The sequence below is a fragment of the Apaloderma vittatum genome, unplaced genomic scaffold, assembly GCF_000703405.1.
Source record: "Apaloderma vittatum isolate BGI_N311 unplaced genomic scaffold, ASM70340v1 scaffold14770, whole genome shotgun sequence".
Taxonomy (NCBI): domain Eukaryota; kingdom Metazoa; phylum Chordata; class Aves; order Trogoniformes; family Trogonidae; genus Apaloderma; species Apaloderma vittatum.
The window spans coordinates 2,312-22,587 of NW_009694129.1; the positions used below are offsets into that span (position 1 = coordinate 2,312).

The window sequence follows — 20,276 nt, forward strand, 5'->3', positions numbered from 1 at the left end:
ATACCTTGCCACATGCTACACCAGCAGTGAGAGCACGAGAAAGAATCTGCGTGACTGGAAAGTGAAAACTTGTCTTGAATGACAGAAAGGTTATTTAGTGGACTTCAAAATAAGTGAGAGATTAATAGTTCAGGTATCATTTGTAATTGCATGAAATCTCAAACAGGCTTGCAATGCTAAATGATCCATCTGTAGCCTAAGACAACGTGTGTTTACTTAAGAACACTACTCAAAAGCTGAGGCTGAGAAACAAGTAACATATGTAATAAACCCTTTGAGAGCTTAACTTGTTATTTAATATTTTAGACTTAGGTTTAATGCAACTATATGAAGGATTATTTTGCCTGTTTTCTGTACCTGGAAGATGCTAAGAGCCTGTCACGACATCTCTTCTGAAAGACAGTGCTGTCAGCATCAGTGTGCTGTTGAGCGCAGTGTAACAAAGTTGGATGTAGAAATCAAAATGATAAAAGTTTTTCACATTATCCTCAAATATACAAAGAAGGCTGAGGCCAGAAATTAGCTTAAGTGCTTGCTCTTCTGACCTTATTTATGTAAAAATAAACAAACCCTATCTTAGGAGACTATAGTCTTCCAAACAAAAAATGGAAATCTTATCATGTGGGATATCATATTATGGTTGTGTTTGAGCTTAAGACCTGCTGACCCAGTATATTTAATGGTGTAGTGACCACTACACAGACAAACAAATGTGTAGAAGGAAAATTCTTTCTACCCCTTGGGACAGGCAGGCAGTGAAGCTGCTGCCCAGCAAGGCCACATGAGCTCCATCCTTGGAGGTTGCAGGACCTGCCTGGCAAAGGCCCTGAGCTGAGGCCAGTATGATACCAGATCTGGCCCTGCTTGGGGCAGGGGCTGGGACAGGAGAAACCTCCCAAGCGCCCTTCACGCCTGCGTGACTGCAGGGCTGTGGCTGAAAGCATGAGGCTTTCCTGCTTTTAAAAGCATTTGGTAACAGCTGCTGGAGAGCCTCACAGTCTTTGTTCACCCTCAGGGATTTATAGCGTGATCGAATTTGGGTGGATGTGCCTGTTAGCAGAAGGCATGCCTCTAATGGAGGTTTCTCTCCTGTGTTGTGAAATCAGTTTAAAGATCAACAAAACTTGAGGCTTGCAAGTGGAACAGTGCATTGTGTCTTTAAGTACGAGAAGCCTTTGCTCTTTTTTTTCTTCTTTCTTTTCTTTTACACCTCTTTGCAGGAAAGTTTCAGTGAAGTGACCTCAGTGTTTTCAGACAAGTTAGCAGAGCTAGATGGTCAGGAAAAATGTGTTCTGAGTTGTTAACACAGTAAAATGTAGAGATGCAGACAACTGAAGTAGATTAAGTTTTGTAATAACAAGTGGACCTTAATTTATAGCTTCGTGAGAAAGCTGGATGGGGTTCATGGTTTTGTGCTGGACTTGGTACTTTCAGTGCTATATATGGAATGAATAAAAGCTTTTTTAAATTTTTTTTCAGTGCTTTGTAGATAGCAGGGACTTAAATGTACTGCTACTAGTGTACCTACAAACAGAATGAGGAGGAGAAAGGGTTTTACCTGTAGAGCAGTGAAAATGTAATATATGATGATGGAATTTGGAGACCCAAAGTTAGTTACTCTGTATGCTTGATTGTTTTAACAGTTATTTCTATTCCTCTTCTTACTTTAGAGTCTTCTTCCCACTTACCAGCACCAAAGGATGTGAAGGTTTATTCCTATAACTTCCATAGTTCCCTGAGATGGTCTCCTGTTGAAGTGGATAGAGGCTTGGTGTTATATACAGTCCATTTTAAAACGTAAGTAAATAGATCTAAACCCAACCAAATTAATTTTGTTCTAACCCAGTAATACAATCGTTTATTGGTTTTCTGTTTTAATATTAAAAATTAATAAGCAAATGAAAGAACATTTTGTCTATTACAGATGCTTTTATGTATATCTGAAAGCAGCTTCTGAAGACTGACAGCCTCAGTCTGGAATGTTTCCACTAAACTGAGCAAAGACAGAAAAGCACCCAGAAATGTCGCATAGTTTCCTGCATACTTTTAGCCTTACTGAATTCTTCTTTGGTGATTTTACTTTTTCCCCTGATACTGAAGAGATGCAGGTGCTGAAAAGGCCACGGCATTAAACCTGCATGAAAGCAGTAGTTTGGTCACCTGTCTTGTTGTTACAAAAACCATCTAGGCGGGAGAGATTGTGTTTCAGATAGTTGTGCCGCTCTGCTGATGCTTTGCTTGTCCTTTGTTTTGCGTTGCAGAGGCGCCTTTGACCGGTGGGATGAGATGAACTGCACCCGGATTGCCCAGACGGAATGCTCCTTCCCCTGGTCTCCAAAGGAGCGGCACTGGACTTTTTTTTTGCGCGTGAGGGCCGAGCTGGGGCAAGTGACTTCTGAGTGGGTGGAAACAGATCCCTTTGTGGCAGAGCAAAGCAGTAAGTGCTGCTTATGATTCGAGTGTCTCTCATTCTCAAAGGAGATTTCTGTGAGAAGAAAAAAGTTTTCTGTCTGTTCTAGGCTTTTTTTTTTTTTACTTTGGTATGTACAAAAGCCGTGTCAGAGAGTTGTACGTGTTCAGTTAGCAAAGACTACAAGGCCCCAGTGTGTCACTAGGAATTTGATACTACTTAGTTCCTCTGTGGTGGGTTTAGCAGTGTGCTCTTTCATCAGGTATCGAAAGAGAAACAGAGGAGTTTCCTTGAGAGGTTAAACCTTACAAGAACCACAGTGTGTATCATGTTTTCCATTTTCTTATTTCCTCACCAAGCACTGCCACATGCACGCATACAGCCTCATCGTTAGTGGTCTTCAGTACAAACTACCTGTTTCTGTTGAACACATCCCTTTTCTAATAAATATAAACTGTCCTGACAACACTGTAGAAAAGTCAAGGCACACTTTAAATCTCATTAAGTGTGTGCCCCAGCCTGTTGTTGTTCTTTATTAGGTCTCCTCTTTGCCTTGCTGTGATTTGAAGAAAGTAAATGTTGAGCTTAAAAATACCTGAAATTACAATGAAGCAGAGGAACGGATTTATTGACTGTTTAGTTCAAGCTCTCCAATAGCTTGTGAGGAGCAGAGGTGGTCCCTGCAGCAGAGTGTGATACTTGCTCTGGTGATGCCCATTCTACGTCTTGGATTTTCTCTAGTAGTAAAGAGTGTGAGGATGAGGAATTGCCTGAATGCTCAATTGAAGACTACAACTGACGTATCCATCGTAGCTTTTGATGTAGGATTGTTTGAGAGTGGGATCCTTTGGGGTTTAGGAAAGCACCGGGTTAAGGGGAATGTTAAGAGGAAGGAGGGGCTTAGTGTGGGAGAGAAGCCTGTTCCTTAGGGGGGCAAGGGAAACATTATGTGATCATTTTTGTGTGACCACCCTTGAGATCCAGTTCCTGGGCATCAAGACCGTGGGCTACTCCTTCAGGCTGTTCTCTTCCGTTAATGTTTTGGTCAGTGCTGCCTGAGAGGGGAGCTTTGGGAAGTTGCGAGGACACACAACAAAGTGTTTGCAGTTGTACAGCAACAGAGAGTAGAAAGAAAGCAAAATTTCTCTACCAGTATAAAGATTATGGGGGTCAGTTTTCTCTAAAAGTAATGGTGGACAGAGCAGGTTCTGCTGGATTTTTTTGAGGTACAATAAGCAATGATTGCATGCAAGTATTGATTTTTACTGTTTATGTCTCTTTAGTATGCAGGCAGCTGTTAATTAATATTTGCTTGAGTGTTTTTTATGAGAATGCTTTACAAACACTTCTAAGCTTAAGTGGTGAAAAGATACAAAAGGTAAATTGCTGATGACCATAGATGACCTATGAGCACAAAAGTCTCTTTTGTTAGGACTGATAGTACTTTATATAATATTTTTCATGATTTATAACTGAGTAGTTCACAATAGGAAGCCGTCATCTTTACCCTGTAGGACAGATAGAGACATCAAAGCAAGGAAGAGGAAGCTAGTTACTCTTTTTACAATCTATTGACTCAAAGAGTGTGTTTCTTAGAGAACATGGCATATGTGGCTGACTATTTGAAGAAGGAAGAAAAAGAACAAAATTGTATCGCTGCACATTGCAGATAGATTCACATGTATTCTAGTGAATTTGTGGATTTTCCGGGGAAAGTTAACAGGAAACCTCTTTTTTAATTAAGTATTTTCACTTATGCTTTCAAGTTTATTCCTTAACTTTTTAATAAAGTAGCTATCTTAAATGCATTGGGCAGAAGAGAAAATGTTGTATCCCTTTCTTGAGAAAAAGCTGTCAATATTTAACGGGCTTGCTGAGTGTACCTAAGCAAAGCTGAAGACAGTATGATGAGCTGTTGTTCTGCATCCTGGAGGTTCACTGCTCTTTCTGTGTTTATTTACAGCTACTATAGGACCGCCTACAGTGAACAGCGTGACTGAAAGGCCTCACTCACTTCTCATTAGTGTCTCGCCCCCATTTAGATCTGAAGCAGGTGACTTGCTTCAGTATCATGTGTCCTACTGGGAGAACACAACAAGTACTACTAAAAAAGTAAGAATTCTTTCTCATTTATTTTGTTAAGAATGCCTTTTGGACTAAGAGAGATGAGTCAGTGTCTCTTGGGGAAAATAGTGGAAATGGAGAAAGACAGCTAATGTAACTTTTTCTCTAGCAGTAAAGGTCACCATGTAGCATCTTGCAAAAAGTCAGTTCGGTCTTGCTACCAGTATTGCATGTTTTGCAAAACTTTCAAAATCTTTTTTCCTCCATACAAAATGAAGGTTAAATCATTGCAGATCAAAGGAGAGAATCCACAAAGCGTCAAAGGGAGGGCTTTAAAATTACATTTAGATTCCAAAGTTTGCTTAGGCAGTTTGGAAGATTCTGAAGTATCCTTCCTCCTTTCCTGTGCTGGGCTTGTTTGTGCTGCTTTGCTCGTTTGGGCTGATTTGGCCTAGTGTTGCCTGTTCCTAGGGCAGAGAAAGGCAGAGTTATTGGAAATGTGCTGGATGCAGAATGGGGTGAGCTGTACCTGGTTGTAAAGAAGCTTAGAGGTGTCGGTCTCATTGTGCGTTTATGCTGCTGCCTGGGGCCCAGTAATCCTGTTCTTGACAAGCCAGTGTTGCAGGGGAGGGGTTAAATTACATTAAAAATAAAAACAGAGGAAGAAGATTGAAAAGAGCATCATTCTAAAGTCAAATGTTTAAAAATCAAGAAGAAAGAAATTAATTCATTTTAAAAAAAAAACATTTTGTTTCAAAGACCTTGCTACATCTGAAACATCTCCACTTCCTTCCTGTCTTGCATCAATGCTTATTTTTCTCACGCGCATAAAATAACTTCACGTTTGAGATTCAGACAAGAAGTCACTCTTGTACGCTTTTGTAGGCCCTTATCCTGGCCCCTTACAGGTTAAAAATTCCCAGAAGACTGGAGGGTTTTGGCCTGCCCATAAGCTGTTTCCTTTTTAGGCAGAAGGAGCTGAGGCTGGAGGCTCTTCACCAAACTAGGCTTCCCTCAGCCTCCTCCGATGGGGAAGCTCTTAGAGAGACTGCATCCAAGCGGCGTGTAGTGGATAAAATGAGACCTCGCATCGGTTCTCATGCCTCTGCCTTTACAGATGGCTTTAAACAGTCTGACTTAATTTCATCTAAAAATAATGAAATTTCAAATGCGTTCAAGTAGGAAGGTTGAAATTTCACTGCTGCTCTTATTTGAAAAAGTTAAATTATGAAAAATAAAACCTGTGATTTTTGAATGAGAAAGTTAAATATGGGGAGGGGAGTTGTGTTGAAGATAGATCTGTTTTTTATGGTAACACCTATTTTGATTTTTATTTTTTTTTGTCTTTGGAACAGGAAACAGAGACGAGCAATACACTGTTTGAAATCAGAAATCTAAAGGAATTGACACTTTATTGTTTTAGTATTCAAACAGAATTGAGGACACATTCGGAGATCCAGTTACTTGGAGAGCAAAGTGTCCCAGAGTGTCGCAGAACTACCATCAGTGGTATAAGTCTGATTTTGTTATTTTTTTTGTATATAATGGGATGAGGGTAGAACAGGAGCCCTAGGTTGTGTAACGGGTCACTTATGTACCCATATTTGTCAGGAGCAGTAAGAGAGCACCACTGTTAGTAATTCACAATTACCATTAACGGCAGACTAAAAGGAATTTCTTCAGTCCATAACTGACGGTCTGCGTTGTGCTCTTCCCCTCATCCTTCTCCTTCATAACTACTGCTGTAGGTAAGATGCGCTATAAATATGCGAAGAGAGAAAATACAAGTGCTTGGACTTTAGAGGAAGCCATTGATGAGGGAGATGGTGTTACTCGTGCAAATCCTCTCCCTCGGCCACTGCGGCCTGCAGGACAGGGAGGTCCCTCTCCTCTGCCCTGCATCCTTCTCTGGTGTCGTGACTTGGAGTCACAGAACAAGCTATGTCTCAATGCAGGTGTTTGGGGTGCATCTACAGCAGGATTGTGATCTTAGCCTTGGAAATCATATTTTGATTAACAAGTGTAGTAAATTTCAGCTTGCTGTATATTGTTTTCATTTGATGATGTAAATATGAACCTACCAGATGTATATGGGTTGTGTTTGTGGTTTGTTTTATTTTGTTTTGCTATTTTTCAGAGGGAACCATGGCTGGATATATTATCCTAATATTTATGGTGGTGTTAGTTTTTCTAAATCTGGTAACAGTTGGTTTGCTGCTTCTGTGGAGACACCACAAAAGAATTAAATATTGGTCTCAGCCACCTTTAAAAATCCCGTCGCACTTTGAAGAGGTATGTGTAGACATTTTATATTTTTCCCCCCTGTAAAAGACAGAGATCATCTTGGAGCAAATATGAAGGAAGCTAGTTGTTGCACAACAGAAATAGATAGAAACACTTGTTAACTCAGTGTAAACTGTTATTTTCTCATGCATGATCTCCCACTTTATTCCTCTTTTATGCAATTATTTTTCTTCTGCACTAAGGTACAAATGCTGCTATAATCCTGTTACGAAACCAGAATAAGATTTTCTGTGCCTTGACTACCCTTTGTCCACCCCTTCCTTTGCTTGTTGAAGTCATCAGGCCTGAAACAGTTGCTCACCTGAAGCAGAAACGCTTGTGTGTGCTGCAGAACAGGGACTTGGGGCCTGGGTCTCTGACTGGACGTCAGATATGGAAAAGTGAATGCTGATCATTCTAAGAGCCCTGCCTTGAAGACTAAGGACAACCCAGGGGACTATTCTTGGGCTTTTTCTTTTTTATCCCCTGTAGTTCTAGCGATACTTGGATGAGAAAGTCATCCTGGGACTTTTTCTCTCCTTGTAGCTCACGCATTTATGTACCAAACTGTACTGTTTCAGCCCTGTTCATCTTCCTCTTTTTAGTATTTAAACAGGAAGTAGGCTTCTAAGTGAAGTTCCTGATTTTAAAGTTCTTGCTCAGCATCCATTCCGTATTTGTAACAGCTTCTGTCCATTTGAGGTGTACGTGTCCTTGTGTGTATCTGCGTGTCAGAGTAGTTCATTGTACTACGGCAGTTCTGTCGCTGTGGGGCTGTTGTTCCAGATTTATACAGAAGTATGGGTGGATGAACCCAGACTTTCTGAAGAGCCCTGAGTAAATGCGGATGTATTTGATGTTCCCATGTGAAACATTTGGTTTTAATACACCTGCAAAAATAATCCTGTTGCCCCTTAGTCTTGCTGTCATCTGCTGCCAGGGCAGGGGACCCAGCAGCAGGGAGCCCGCGGTGCCACAGAGGAAGTGGTGCCTTAATTGAAGCTCAGGTTAGTTTTGTCCCATGACAAGACATGACTTGAGCTGCAGTCCTGCCTCAGCTAGATTATGACACCTCCTACAGTACGTAACTCCTACAAGCTTGTAACAATATGAAGGTGTCTGTGTTCCGGACATTTATTCTTTTCATTTATTTATTTTTGAATCAGGGAAAAGGTGTTCAATGGCAGATTTGTTGGGGTTTTTTTTGGTTCAGTACATGAAGTGGTAAATGGCTCCAATTTCACGTGAAACACAAGATCACCGTAGCAGTAAGAAGAGTATGTGGGGATGGCAGAAGGAACAGAAAGCATTTTCTCTGGCCTACTTTTTTCTTTTTTTTTTTTCCTTTCTTTGATTATGCATTCATTGTGAAGCTGCTGACTTAATTTTGGAGGGAAGGGGAGCAGAGAAGAAGTCAAAGCAAGAGAAACCACAGGAGAATAATGCCGCTAGAGTTTTCTGGTGCCAGTAAAAGATACACATCTGACTTGCCTGACCCTGAGCAAACCTGAATCTTAGATCTTGTGTGCTCCACCAGTGCTTCAGAGACGCTGTCTGCTGCTCCGTTCTACAGCTGCAGGGTACATCCCATCCCCAGGAACACACATTTGCTTGAATTGACATGAAAAGAATGTTAACCAAAATTTATTAAAAAAAAAAAAAAGACATAGGAAACGCAGGCTGCTTTAACTCACTTAAATAGATGTGTGATTGATTTTCCCTTCCCTCCCCCACCAGAAATAAGGTATTTTTAACTTTTACCTTGTTCAATGTAGTTTCGAGGAAATCCAGAACAGAATATTCATTTAGCAGCTCTTGTGAATTCTGGTCTGAAGCAACTTGCCTATGGGTGGTGACACCTGCTCTGTCTCTGTAACTTCTAATACCGCCTGTTCTGTGGATAGATATCTAAATTGTTCTTTGTGGCTTCTTCCAGTATTTGAAGGACCCTAGCATACCTGACTTAGAAGTGTTGGACACTTACACCGAGGACGATCCCCAAGATTCCGTATCTGTTGTGTTTTGTGGAGAAGGAAGTCAAGCCTGTGCCAGTGGTCCAGCTGGCCAAGCTCATTCACTCAGCACCCGCAGGGACAGCAAAGTAACATAACTGGTGCTCCGGGGAGAGGTGCCTGTGCCGCGTCTTCACAGAGGCTGCTGCGTGTGAGCGGGGCTGCTGGCAGGACGGACGACGGGATCTGGACAAAAGGCAGCCACAGACAAATCCCCAGGGAGGTTCTGCTTCCTGCAAGTAGTGCAGACCCGAACCCTTGTTTATATGGCTTCTCCTGTGCTACACCAGCAGCTGTGTGCTGCCAGAGAGACTCGAAGGAAACGAACACTAAATTGCCTCAAGATGGACAGATAGTTATATTAACATAATTGATAAATAATGGCACTTTATGGTAAGATGTAGTACAACCTGCAATTTTCCAGGGAGTGAATAACTGCACCACGAGTTATTTTTATTGTGGGTTTTGTTGCCTTATTGGTGAAGTCAGGGTGAGCACTCAACATGTATTCTATCTGCCCCACTATGCTTCTCTGAATCATGTTAAGTATGTGCATTTTTCTGTGGCAGCTTCTTCCCTCTGGATAAGAATGGCAATCTGAAAAGAAATTTTACTTTATCCTCCTCAGCATAAACAAAAGAACTGCCTCCTAACACATGTACAAGAAGCATTAATCTGTTTCTGCAGTGAGACAGTTGTTCTTCACAGCAAACCAAACTTCCAAATAATTTTTCTCAGCATTTATATAACATGTATCAGTAATTATCAGACACTAAAATCTCTGTTAACTGTAAAACAAGTCCTGCAGCTGAAGAGTTGACTGAGGTTGTGTTTTGAGTTCCTTAAAGCAGAAGACTGCAACTTAAGCCTCATGGCACAAGCCTCTGGGGGCTGGAAGGTGTCTAATAAATCACAAAAACCAAACAAACCACTTCTGTACTAAAAAGACTGGTTTTATTTGTTTGACTTTTTTCTTGGGTTTAACATATTTTTTTTAAAAAAAGTATGCAAATTATGTTTGAATTACTTAGGTTTGTTAATGAACCTGGTCGTTGTGAAGAGGTGTGGGTTATCCAAGGTAATACTGTTCCACTCCTTCCAGGACTACAGGAGAGTAGCATGAAACACCAACTTCTTTTCCAAAAGTTCCATAAGGTTGTTTCCTCATAGACCTAATCTGACCACTTATGATTAGGCAACACACTAAGGTAGTAAAGTTATCTATTAGACTTGATCATACTTCAGCTCTTGTAAGAATTTTCAACGTAGCCACAAGGTGCATAATACCTGCTTTTTCAGTTCATCAGTACTGTTTTTACATCCTGTGCTGTAAACAAAGGAAGAACCACAGGCTCACAAAAGGAACAATCTAAACACACACTAGAGGACATAAATAAATGAGGCAGCATTTAAAACATCTCTTGTGTATACTTAGCAATGCAGCATGCAACTTCCTGAATTATGCCTGCACTGGGCTTCTGTGAGAGAGCTGTTACTACATGTTTTCAGTCACACAACTGAAGTTACAAACCTTTTGCTAGGAGTAACTAACTCAAGGGCCAATGGTAGGAGGCCAAGGCGTCACCTAAAATTAGCCACCCCTACCCACTGGGGCCTGCACTGGAACTACCAGTGATCTCAAAGTGGACCTCGGGATATTCTGAATGAAGCCTGTGTGGTTCTTAACGGTACACCGGGGTGTCGGTTTTAGGCTAGTGGAAAAGACACATGCTCAGAGCTCTCTCTTCTCGTAGCAGCTGTACAGAGCACAACCTTTCCAGTTCCCTAAAAGCAGAAAGCATGGTCAAGAACTATTTGCAAGAAAGCAAATTTCCCATAGAAAATGTGTGTAACCTCAGACAGAAGCCCTTGCTCTGGTCTTAAGAAAACTAATTTTTAACCAGGACTTTGCATTAAAGCACACTGTAAGAGTTCTTCCAGAGTCAAACGCTTGTGCTGTTCAGGTGTCAGATGAAAGATACTGTAGTATCTTCCACCTGACACGTTAGTTCTTGCACATGACCTGGTTAGTTACAGGCTCCACTTGTTTCTCAGTCAAAAAGCCAAGAAACCTTCCCAAGTTCCTAACCAAGAAGCCAACAGACATGAAAACAAAAACCTTGGCTTTCTGTACTAGCTGGCGTGAGACTTGCTTAAAGGTCGCAACTCCTTAAACTGTTAAGTATTAATGGACAATTACGTCGTGAAGTAAGTTCACTATTTTGAGAACATAAGATAAAGTTTATTGCAGTTTTCTGAAATTACAACCAAACTGACAGCTTATGTACAAAGCAATGATTAACAAACACCAGCGAATGTATCGTAACTCACGGCAGAGTGAGATCAGGATGAAGTTAGTCCAGCCAGTAGCACAATTTCAGCTGCAGTATTTGCTTCATATTCTGTCCACTGGAGAGATTCCCACAAGGGAGCAATTAGATGACTAACAGCATACAGGAACTGTGCACAGAAGTTACATTCTTCAGTTTAATACCATTTGGTCAGCAATCTCCATACATGGGAAGTTATAAAAGCTTTTAGACTCATGGTAGATTCAAATGCTTTAAAAAAATACATAGAACTCATAAGATAACAAAGTCACCAACAGCAAGATGAGTATACGAAACCAGTCCAAAGCTATAACACATCACAGTTCTCCCTTTCTGTATACTCCAGCTAGAAGAAACTGGATTTCAGTAATCGAAGCATTCCCATAAAGTGCCCCTGAAATTTAGGAGATATAAATACGTTTTGCCTGGGCCAAATGGGCAGTCCTGAAACTGGCAATTATTTCAAGGTAAGACTGTGAGCAATAAATGCATCTACTATATCCCCACTTGAAATGACCGCCTTTTGGACAGAAAAGGTAATAGGTAGCAGGATAACTGCTCATTTATCAGCAAAAGGCTTCCTCTGAAGAAAATTATGCTAGCATAATTTTAAAGATGTTAGTCTGACTCTCACTTATTTATATTTCTTAATTACGACTGGCATCAGGTTTTTTCTTTTTTTTTATTTATTTTTATTCTAGTATCAGTAAATGCATTCAATACTAATTTGTATCTATCAACACCGAACAGCATGAAATTAATTCTGAGGACTGGTGCTACCGAATGTCATTCGTGCTATAGCAATCAGAACTCAAGAACTGTTTGATTTGCCATGCAGAACCTGCTTACTATAGGGCTTCGTTTAAAAATTCATAACCTTTTACAAAAAAATAGCTACTTTATTTTTCTGAACAGTTATATAAAATTCTTAAAATTGGCTCTTATCTCAGCATACAATAGATTTTACCCTCGTTAAATACAGGCTTAGCTGGGTCGCTTCCATACGCTGACTACTCCTTCAGGTTACAGAGGCAGCCCTCGTGAAATCAGCTGTCTCCACTCTGCACAAAAGTAATCGCCCCTTTCTGGGGGGTGCAGGCTTTGTCCTGCTTGTTCACTAAGTTTTCCACTGAAGTCTCTGACATGTGATGTGAAGGTTTGGAAGATCATGTCTTAGGAGCTGACGGGAACCCACGTACTCGAAGAAGTAAGCCTGAAGATTTCAGAAAGAAAGCCTGACATTCCCTTTTTAAGATATATACAGTCATATATGTACATATTCACAAATCTGTCCTGTGAAAAGAGGAAGCTTATTACAGAAACTGTAATTTGCCTCAGTTCGTACAATTTCGAAAGCAAACTAAGAACAAATAAATGTAAATATATCTACATACACAGTACGACATAGCAACTATGGAATACATAATGCTCTGTGTGATCTCTCATCCCCATAACTCTTCTGTTCTTCCAAATTTGTAGATCAGAGTACTGAAGGGGGGAAAAAAAAGAGAAAAAACAGGACCATATATAAGGTGGAAAAGGTAATTTTAATTTTAATAGTATTCTTGTAATCTTAGAATCATAGAACTATAGTATGGCCTAGGTTGGAAGGACCTTTAGAGATCCTTTAATCCAACCTCCCTGTCATGGATCTTAATACTATCTTAATACTATCTACACTGAAAATCAACATCCCTCCAGTAACCTGAACCTTTATTCAAGTCAGTATCTATTTTTTGTACTTATATTTCATTTACTGTGCATTGCTAAGACTATGAGATCAAGCTGAAGCACCTGCTCAAATAAAAATATAGCCAGTCTCAGAGTAAAAGTAGCTGCCCTATTGAAGGGAAAAATTCTGATATTTAAGAGATTCTAGGACCAATCCACAGAGTTAGAGCAGAGAGTCTCATTCTGGCATCTGGCAACCAGTTGAAAGTAATGCATCACACTAGGATAGAATCTAAGCAATTAAATTTTTATAAGTAAATCAGGAAGAATATCAATCCTTTGGTTTATAGGTGAGATCCAAAGTACAATTTGATTCCCAAAATTTCTTTTATAAAGGTTGGATGCAATTACCCAATGTCATGAATGAAAAAAAAATGTCGAGTGAACAAAATCAAGCATGATTCCCTTACACTTTAGGTTGTTTTTTTTCTTACAGCTAACAAACAGGGCACAGTCATCCTAAATCATAAGAGAATGAAGAGGGAGGATAATGAGTAATACTGACACTGGCAACAACAGTAACAAGCAATGAGAAGCAAGACAAGACACCTGGGCAATTCACTAGAGAACTAGTAATACAGCATGTTAAACTACATAAAATAAACTGGTGGATTAACAACCAGGGCTGAAGCACAAGTCCTGAAGGAGACACACGGTTCAGGAACTCAGACATTACAGAACAACACTGATGGACAAGGACACTGAGAAGGGCATCGCTGATTGACCCAGGTCTTGTCCAAGAGGTCTATGGCAAAGGAGAGACTCATCAAGTGTTACTGCCTGAAGTGTATGGTGGGATAAAAAGCAAAAGACTTCTTATTTTTTTAAAAAAAATAAAAAATACGAAGGTTGTAACTTGTCTCATAGTTAATACCTAGAAAATAAATTTTAGATCACAAAATAAAATAAACCTAAAATGTATCTACATACAGTGTACGATAGAAACTAAGGAAAGACACTTTCAGAAACAAAAAGCAGCCTGAGAAATCATCAAACTACTGAAATAAGACTAAAGATTTCAGGCATGCTGACACCATTCTCAAGAGTCTGCCTCCATCAGTATCCCATTTCAACAATGTGCAAGACTATAGAGGAGATTTAGGAGTTGCTATTTTCTGGAAGAAGGTAACCGATTTTCCAAATTTGATAAGGTACTAGAAGGAAACTCATTAGTACAGTACTTCAAGTGGGTAAAAACGTGCAAAAAAGGAGGTTATGTGAACTTTTTCAGTGACTGATCTCAGAACTTACCCTATTTAATGTTTTCATTGTCTTTTACTAATCAATGAAATTCACAGATTGCAGAATGCATTATACCTTTTTAAAAAGAGTTATTACAGATATATATTGTTTCAAAGTGTCGTCTACTTAGTGCTATTAAGCTAAATAAAAGAAATTGATTTAAATACAACATTACAAAACCTACCATCACGCTCTTAAGGAAAGAAAAAAAAAAATCGCTCTTCATAAATGAAAGCTTATCCAGTAGAAACAAGTGGAGGTGTATTAATTGTCAGATAATTGAGCCACTGGTATGAAGTAGTCAGGGAAAGAAAATAGGATCTCCCATAATGCTGTCAGGATATATGCCAAGGTATGTGCAGTAGAGATGAAAGCATCATTGCCATTATCCAAAGGCATGGGCAATATCTCACCCAGAATACTGTCTATAGCCTTGGCCATCCACATTCTAGAGCTGTAAATTCAGTGAGACCAGAAAGAGCTGGACTAACAGGAACATGAGGGGAATGAAGAGCCACTCATGTGCTGAGAAGGGGCAAATAAAACTGTTTCTAAACACTGGAGCAAGGGGAATAGAAAAAAGAAGCGGAGAAAAAATAGTTTTTAAGAAATAATTTGATCAGTTTATGCATTGAATAATATCACACCAGTTCTCTGTACAGTGTCAGTTTATTCAGGGCCCTGTGGCTTACATGCCACCCACCTCAAGTAAAGGTCAGGGTGGGTAATAAATTGTGGTATGAAGGGTCCTGCATTGAGAGCAGCAAATTCTGCATTGTGGAAGGACCAAGCCTGGAGTCAGCCTCCAACCCTCAGAACTTATTTTCCAGGGGTATCAATATGCATGGAAACACGTAAGTTAGATACCCCTTCGGAAGGAGGGAAATTTGCCCAGATAACTTACCTGAAAAATATCAACGCATTTTGGAAAAACACTGCTAATCCAGGGTAAACATTAGTGTCTGCAAAGTAAGTAACAAAGAAATTATTAAGTTCTTTTGTATTGGAAGGTGTATTTAAAAGTATTTGTAGCATCATGCTCTGACTACAAAACTAGATGGCATGGCTCTGACAAGAACAGACCACACACGTCCATTCTTCTGGATTTTCTGCCTTTCAGTTGACAGCAAAAGGCGTTTTCTAAATGTTAAAATAAATAAACTTACTCTGTGTAACATAAGCTCCAAAAAGAATCCACATTGAAGCAATAAGTGAACCGAACATCAGCATAAAGCCAATGAAGAGCCAGACACGAGCACCTGCAGGAAATATTAGAACTTCTGAGAACCAAGTAGACGATTATCCATAGTGACAGATGATTGAAGCTACTACTCTGTTAAGACACAACATTATTCTGCCAGAGACGCAAAGGGAAAAGGTTAAACCCTGTATCAAGGACAAGATAAACCACAATTTGCCTTCTCTAGTAAAACAAATAGTAGCTGGATTTTCCTTCTTTCAGTGAGCAGACACAGCTACCAGCAATTGCTCTTCACCTGATGGGAATACCCATACATCATTTAACACAACTCGGAGTGGATTAATGACGAGTTTCTTTGCAAAGCTAAAGCATTTCTGAGGTAAAGACGGTATTCCGACAGGGTACATAAATCAAATTTTCCTATCAGAAAGATATTTCAGATAGGCCGCATCTACCATAGGTAGACATGACCTGCTGGAAAAGGAAGATAATGCCATTGAAAATAATCAACCTGCTCACCCACGGGAAAGGAAAGATATTTCTATGCAAAGATTCTCTTGAGCTGATTTATGAAATCATCACACGCTAATTCGAAAATTAGTAAATCCTACCAGATTTCTTGTGAGGTATTCTACAAATCACATGAAAACAGATGCACGATAACAAAACTATTTGCACATGGGAAACAGTAAGGGAATTATGAACGAAAGCAGAGAGAGGACAGCAAGTCCACAGACACCACACAGTAGGTGACGTACAGAGGAAATGGAATGTTTGCGGTACATTCTAAAATAAGACATCCTTAAGGAATGTCTGCTCCACAGCCCACCACAAGGCAGGAACTTATTTCTCCCAGCAGTTGTACAAGATTTGCAGAGAAAGTTCAGGTATTCAGGATACACAGAAGTGAAATTTTTCAAAGTTTATCTTTTTAACAAAGACAGTACTTATCTACCAAGAGTTAATTCTGTAAAGAAATTAACTTCACAGAAGTTCTCTCCTACTCTTTAACTACTGATTATTATTTGTTTAAATCACCACTTAGAAAGAAACCCTGACACCTAAATAACGAGTCTTTCAACTCAGCATGTTTTTTAGAGTTAATTTACCTGTTCTTCCTAAACATCCGTCACTGTAGCTGTCTCCTCTCACCTGTGCATTTGATACAGCATTTATCCTAAGAATAAAAAAAAAGTGTATACACTTCAGATTATTAGAAAATCAATTTGAAGTTTTAAGTAAAAAGCTAGCTATTTTAAGATGCCATGAACTCTGGGAAAATTACTTGGCCTGCTGTATAGTCACATAGTATTACATGTCCCTTAATGGAAGGATTGCAAACGGATTTCAAGCAAACTTCTTACTCGTTTCATAAGTTTTACTTAAATTTTTACATCAACAAACCTGTAAGATGAAAGAATTGCCCTTTTTAGTGACTAAAATATTCCTGGTTGCTTTCTGGCTGTTAAAAGTTTTTAAAATATCTAAGGCCACTTCATAGGAGTAACAAATGCCAGTCATACAGTGCTCTCCAAGCTGCTTTCCTTCACAATGAATACTGCAAGTATTAAAGTGAGAGACACTCTATAAAGGAGAGACATTTTCTTAAAATTAGTTACACTGCTGAGGAAAAAAACCAAACTTTCAGACACCAAGTGTTAAGAAGGTCTTGCATATCCAAATACAATATTGATGAGAAAAAATGGTGTATGACTGAATAAAAGCTATTACTTCTCCTTCAAGCTCACAGCATTTATGTCTTTATAACAGTATCTATAATACTGCTACCTCTCCCATTTAAGGAAGTATTGGGCCAGAGACAGCTGTAAAAATTACTTAAGAACAGAGGAAAATGCAATCAAATGTTTTATACTGAGGTAAGTAACTGGGCAGCATTACATGAATTTTGATCTGAGAATCTAAACACTTAATGTACAAAATCATTTGAAAGTCTGTTTTCTTAAATTAGGCCAAAATGCACAGGAAAAGCAGTTTACCCTAAACAGACACGGGGACAGACAGAACAATGAATAAATAGACTATGATCAGAAACAGAGGCTTCAGGTAGAGGAAAAAGGCACGACAAGATTACTCCTCAGTAATTTATAAACAAGTGATTCAAACTTTTATCATATACCATACTGTCTATTAAAAACTGTTTAATAGCTCATATTTGTTTTATAAGAACTCCCATTATATACACTTACATGAAAAAAGCTAGCGTTGAAAACACCCCGCAGGTATGAAATGCATGGTTCATTTGTTCTGGCTTGGGGTAAACCACAGCAGCATCTATCATTATCCACCAACCTGTGAAAAACTAGAAATAAAAGACATCAGTATTATGATGCCAGAAGAGTACAGAGACAGTCAGACAAAACATGGTAAATGTTCATGCATTCCACTGGTTGAACTGCCTTTTAACAAGTAAAAACTGTCCGAGAAAGTTATTAGTTCTAAGTAGGACTTTAAATCCGTTCAATATGCAAGTTCTGAATAAACATCAATGTTTTTAGAGGAGCATTTGGGAATCGGTCACATTTTCTATTCAAATTAATTATCAGTGTACAGTTAAATTCCCTGTATAGCTTTGAGAACAAGAATCCAGACTCTAAACACATATGAGATACAACCTATGTATAACATAGGTGTTCTAACATCCAATTATGCAAAAATCCACTAGGAACATCGATCTCTTTAAAAGAAGAGATCGTAAAAATGCTACATCATTACCAGATAAAATGCAAAGTTCTATGACTCATAAAAAAGCTGTCTCACTATCACACTTAAAAAAAAAAATAAAGAAATACACTGGACTGAAGTGCAGTTAAGGGTGAAACATCACAAAATCTGAAACAAGAACAAAAAAGTAACTGTATTGCTTCCAAATCTGTCAACACAGTTATGATTCACATCCCCTCAAAACTTACCAATACACCCGCAACTATTGAAGCGATGGTATTTCTTCTTTCACTCCAGTCGATACACTCACATTCTGGCCACCGGAAGTTGTCTAGGAATCCTGCCATTTCCTTGAAGATTAGATTGCCCTTCTTATTTCGTACTTATACATTAATTTTTCCATTAACAACTGTCCTAAGTACAGAAACACAGCCAAACACGCACTTAATGCAAAGCAGCAAAACCTTGAGATGTCCGACAACTCTCAGGAGCAACTTTTACAATGTGGTAGGTTTGGGGGGGTTTTTTGGTTTGTTTGGGTTGTAGGTGTTTTTTATAGTTTGGTTCAGGGGTGTTTTGGGATTTTTTTTATTATTTTTTTAAACAGAATTAAGTATTCTATATACTCTATGGATTCTATATTGAGCTATATTTTAAAAAAACCCAGAACCTAGCTTACAAAGAGAATTACAAAATAAAACCATCACACAACCCAAAACCTTACACAATATACAGAAATCAGCATGTCTGAAACAGAACAGAAATTAAATAGAATACACTGTTTGTTCAAATGTATGAAACCCAAAAATAAAAGCAAGTTAAAAAACAGGAGCAAGACAGCAAATATTTCAATCTAAGTTTCATCTTCAAACCATAACGCTCTCACCAGTATTAGCAGTTGGGAAAGTCAGATACCTACAGCAAGGTTTCATACAGAGACCAGAAGTTGATCTTTGAGTCAGTCCAAGGAATCTTGCACAAGATACCCGTATTTCCAGTCTCCAAACAAGACAGACGATACGCTGCCTTTCTAACATATGGGAAAAGCAATCGACTAATATCAAGGGTAAAGAACATCTCACTTCACAGAGGGAGGATCACACAGAACTTTAAATAGAGGATGAGGAAAGCAAAGTTAATGTTACAAAGTGACTACTGAAACAACACAGTTCTCAAATTGGTGAGACAGTAGCTATAAAAGATTCTACACTACACTACATCTATTCTCACACTGTAAGATGATTAGCATCCATATCTTGAGGATCAGAAGTTAAAATACTGATCATCTTCCTATTTAGCAGTGACTTACAGTCACTCTTAATGATGTGCTATTTTGTTCTAGTATTGTCAACTTCTGTACTTTCCCAGCCTGCCATAATTTCCAGATACTTGCTAAAGGTTAACAACAGACAGATGTCCTTTACAACTATGTTACAGGAAAGACAGTTGTAGAACATTTTTCTAGTTAACAATTGTAATTAGAAATCTACAGTGAGAAGGGAAATCATCCTCATGGCTATGCTTTGCGAACGAAGATATGGGAAGGGCTCTACCCACACTTGCTACAAGCGCACTGATGGCTAAGAAGGCCGATGCGGGAAGGGAAGTAAAACCGAATAAACAAACAGAATCTGCCTGCACTGCAAACACAAGCAACTTCCTGTGAATAAGATAAAAATCTTGCCCTCCTGCACATAGTTCCAGAAATTCATCCATAGTTATGATGCTACTTCAAAACATTGAAATCAATCACTCAATTCCAAAATTATTTTACCTTTGTACTGCAAGATCTTTTTAAAACAAGATCCCCGCAGTGCGCTACTACAGATTTACGACTCCTCCGATAGCCCTTCCTTCTTTTCCACTCTTAAAACAGCTCCATCTGTCCTTTATTTCTTCCTCTTCAAACCCTGAATGTGTCTCCTCCTCATCTGCAGTAACCTCTCCCTTTCCTTCCCAGCTCCTTGCCCACCCACACTGGGACACAGCTCACTCCCTGTTAGTGCTGCCTCTCCCGCAGTGGTGGGGCTGCCCGCGGGTAGCAGTGAACAAACACACTGTGCTACTTCTTCTCACTGCTGAACACCAGGGTGGTCATGTCAAATCTTCCTAAGTTGTTACCTTGCCTGCAAATACATTTTCGGTCATTTTTAGAATGACTGAAGCTGTATTACTTCAAAGCTGTATTTGCCTTTGGTTTTGCCCACCTCATAATGGACCATTTAAATAACGTGAATGTACCTAAATAAAATCATCTCCTTCAAACATCTCCTTCCTGCAATTCAGAAAACAGGTTATCTGAGATACGTCAACACCAACAG

The 20,276-nt window shown here is 39.2% G+C and overlaps 2 protein-coding genes across 2 annotated transcripts; one reads left to right on the forward strand and one right to left on the reverse strand.

The window, feature by feature from the left end:
- Window positions 1-1,670: 1,670 nt before the first annotated feature.
- On the forward strand, window positions 1,671-8,867 carry LOC104271752 (interferon gamma receptor 2-like; the record flags this gene model as incomplete). The annotated part of the gene is made up of 6 exons (XM_009866535.1): window positions 1,671-1,797; window positions 2,262-2,437; window positions 4,374-4,522; window positions 5,830-5,983; window positions 6,612-6,766; window positions 8,694-8,867. Coding segments are annotated over 6 exons (935 nt in total), but the record flags the coding sequence as incomplete, so codon positions are not given.
- Window positions 8,868-12,223: 3,356 nt separating this feature from the next.
- On the reverse strand, window positions 12,224-18,377 carry TMEM50B (transmembrane protein 50B). Its single transcript, XM_009866526.1, has 6 exons — window positions 18,204-18,377; window positions 17,481-17,593; window positions 16,383-16,450; window positions 15,239-15,331; window positions 14,977-15,034; window positions 12,224-12,587 (listed from the first exon to the last, which is right to left on the reverse strand). The coding sequence occupies exons 1-6, from the start codon at window positions 18,300-18,302 to the stop codon at window positions 12,542-12,544; spliced, it is 477 nt and encodes a 158-aa protein (XP_009864828.1). The 5' UTR covers window positions 18,303-18,377; the 3' UTR covers window positions 12,224-12,541.
- Window positions 18,378-20,276: the final 1,899 nt, after the last annotated feature.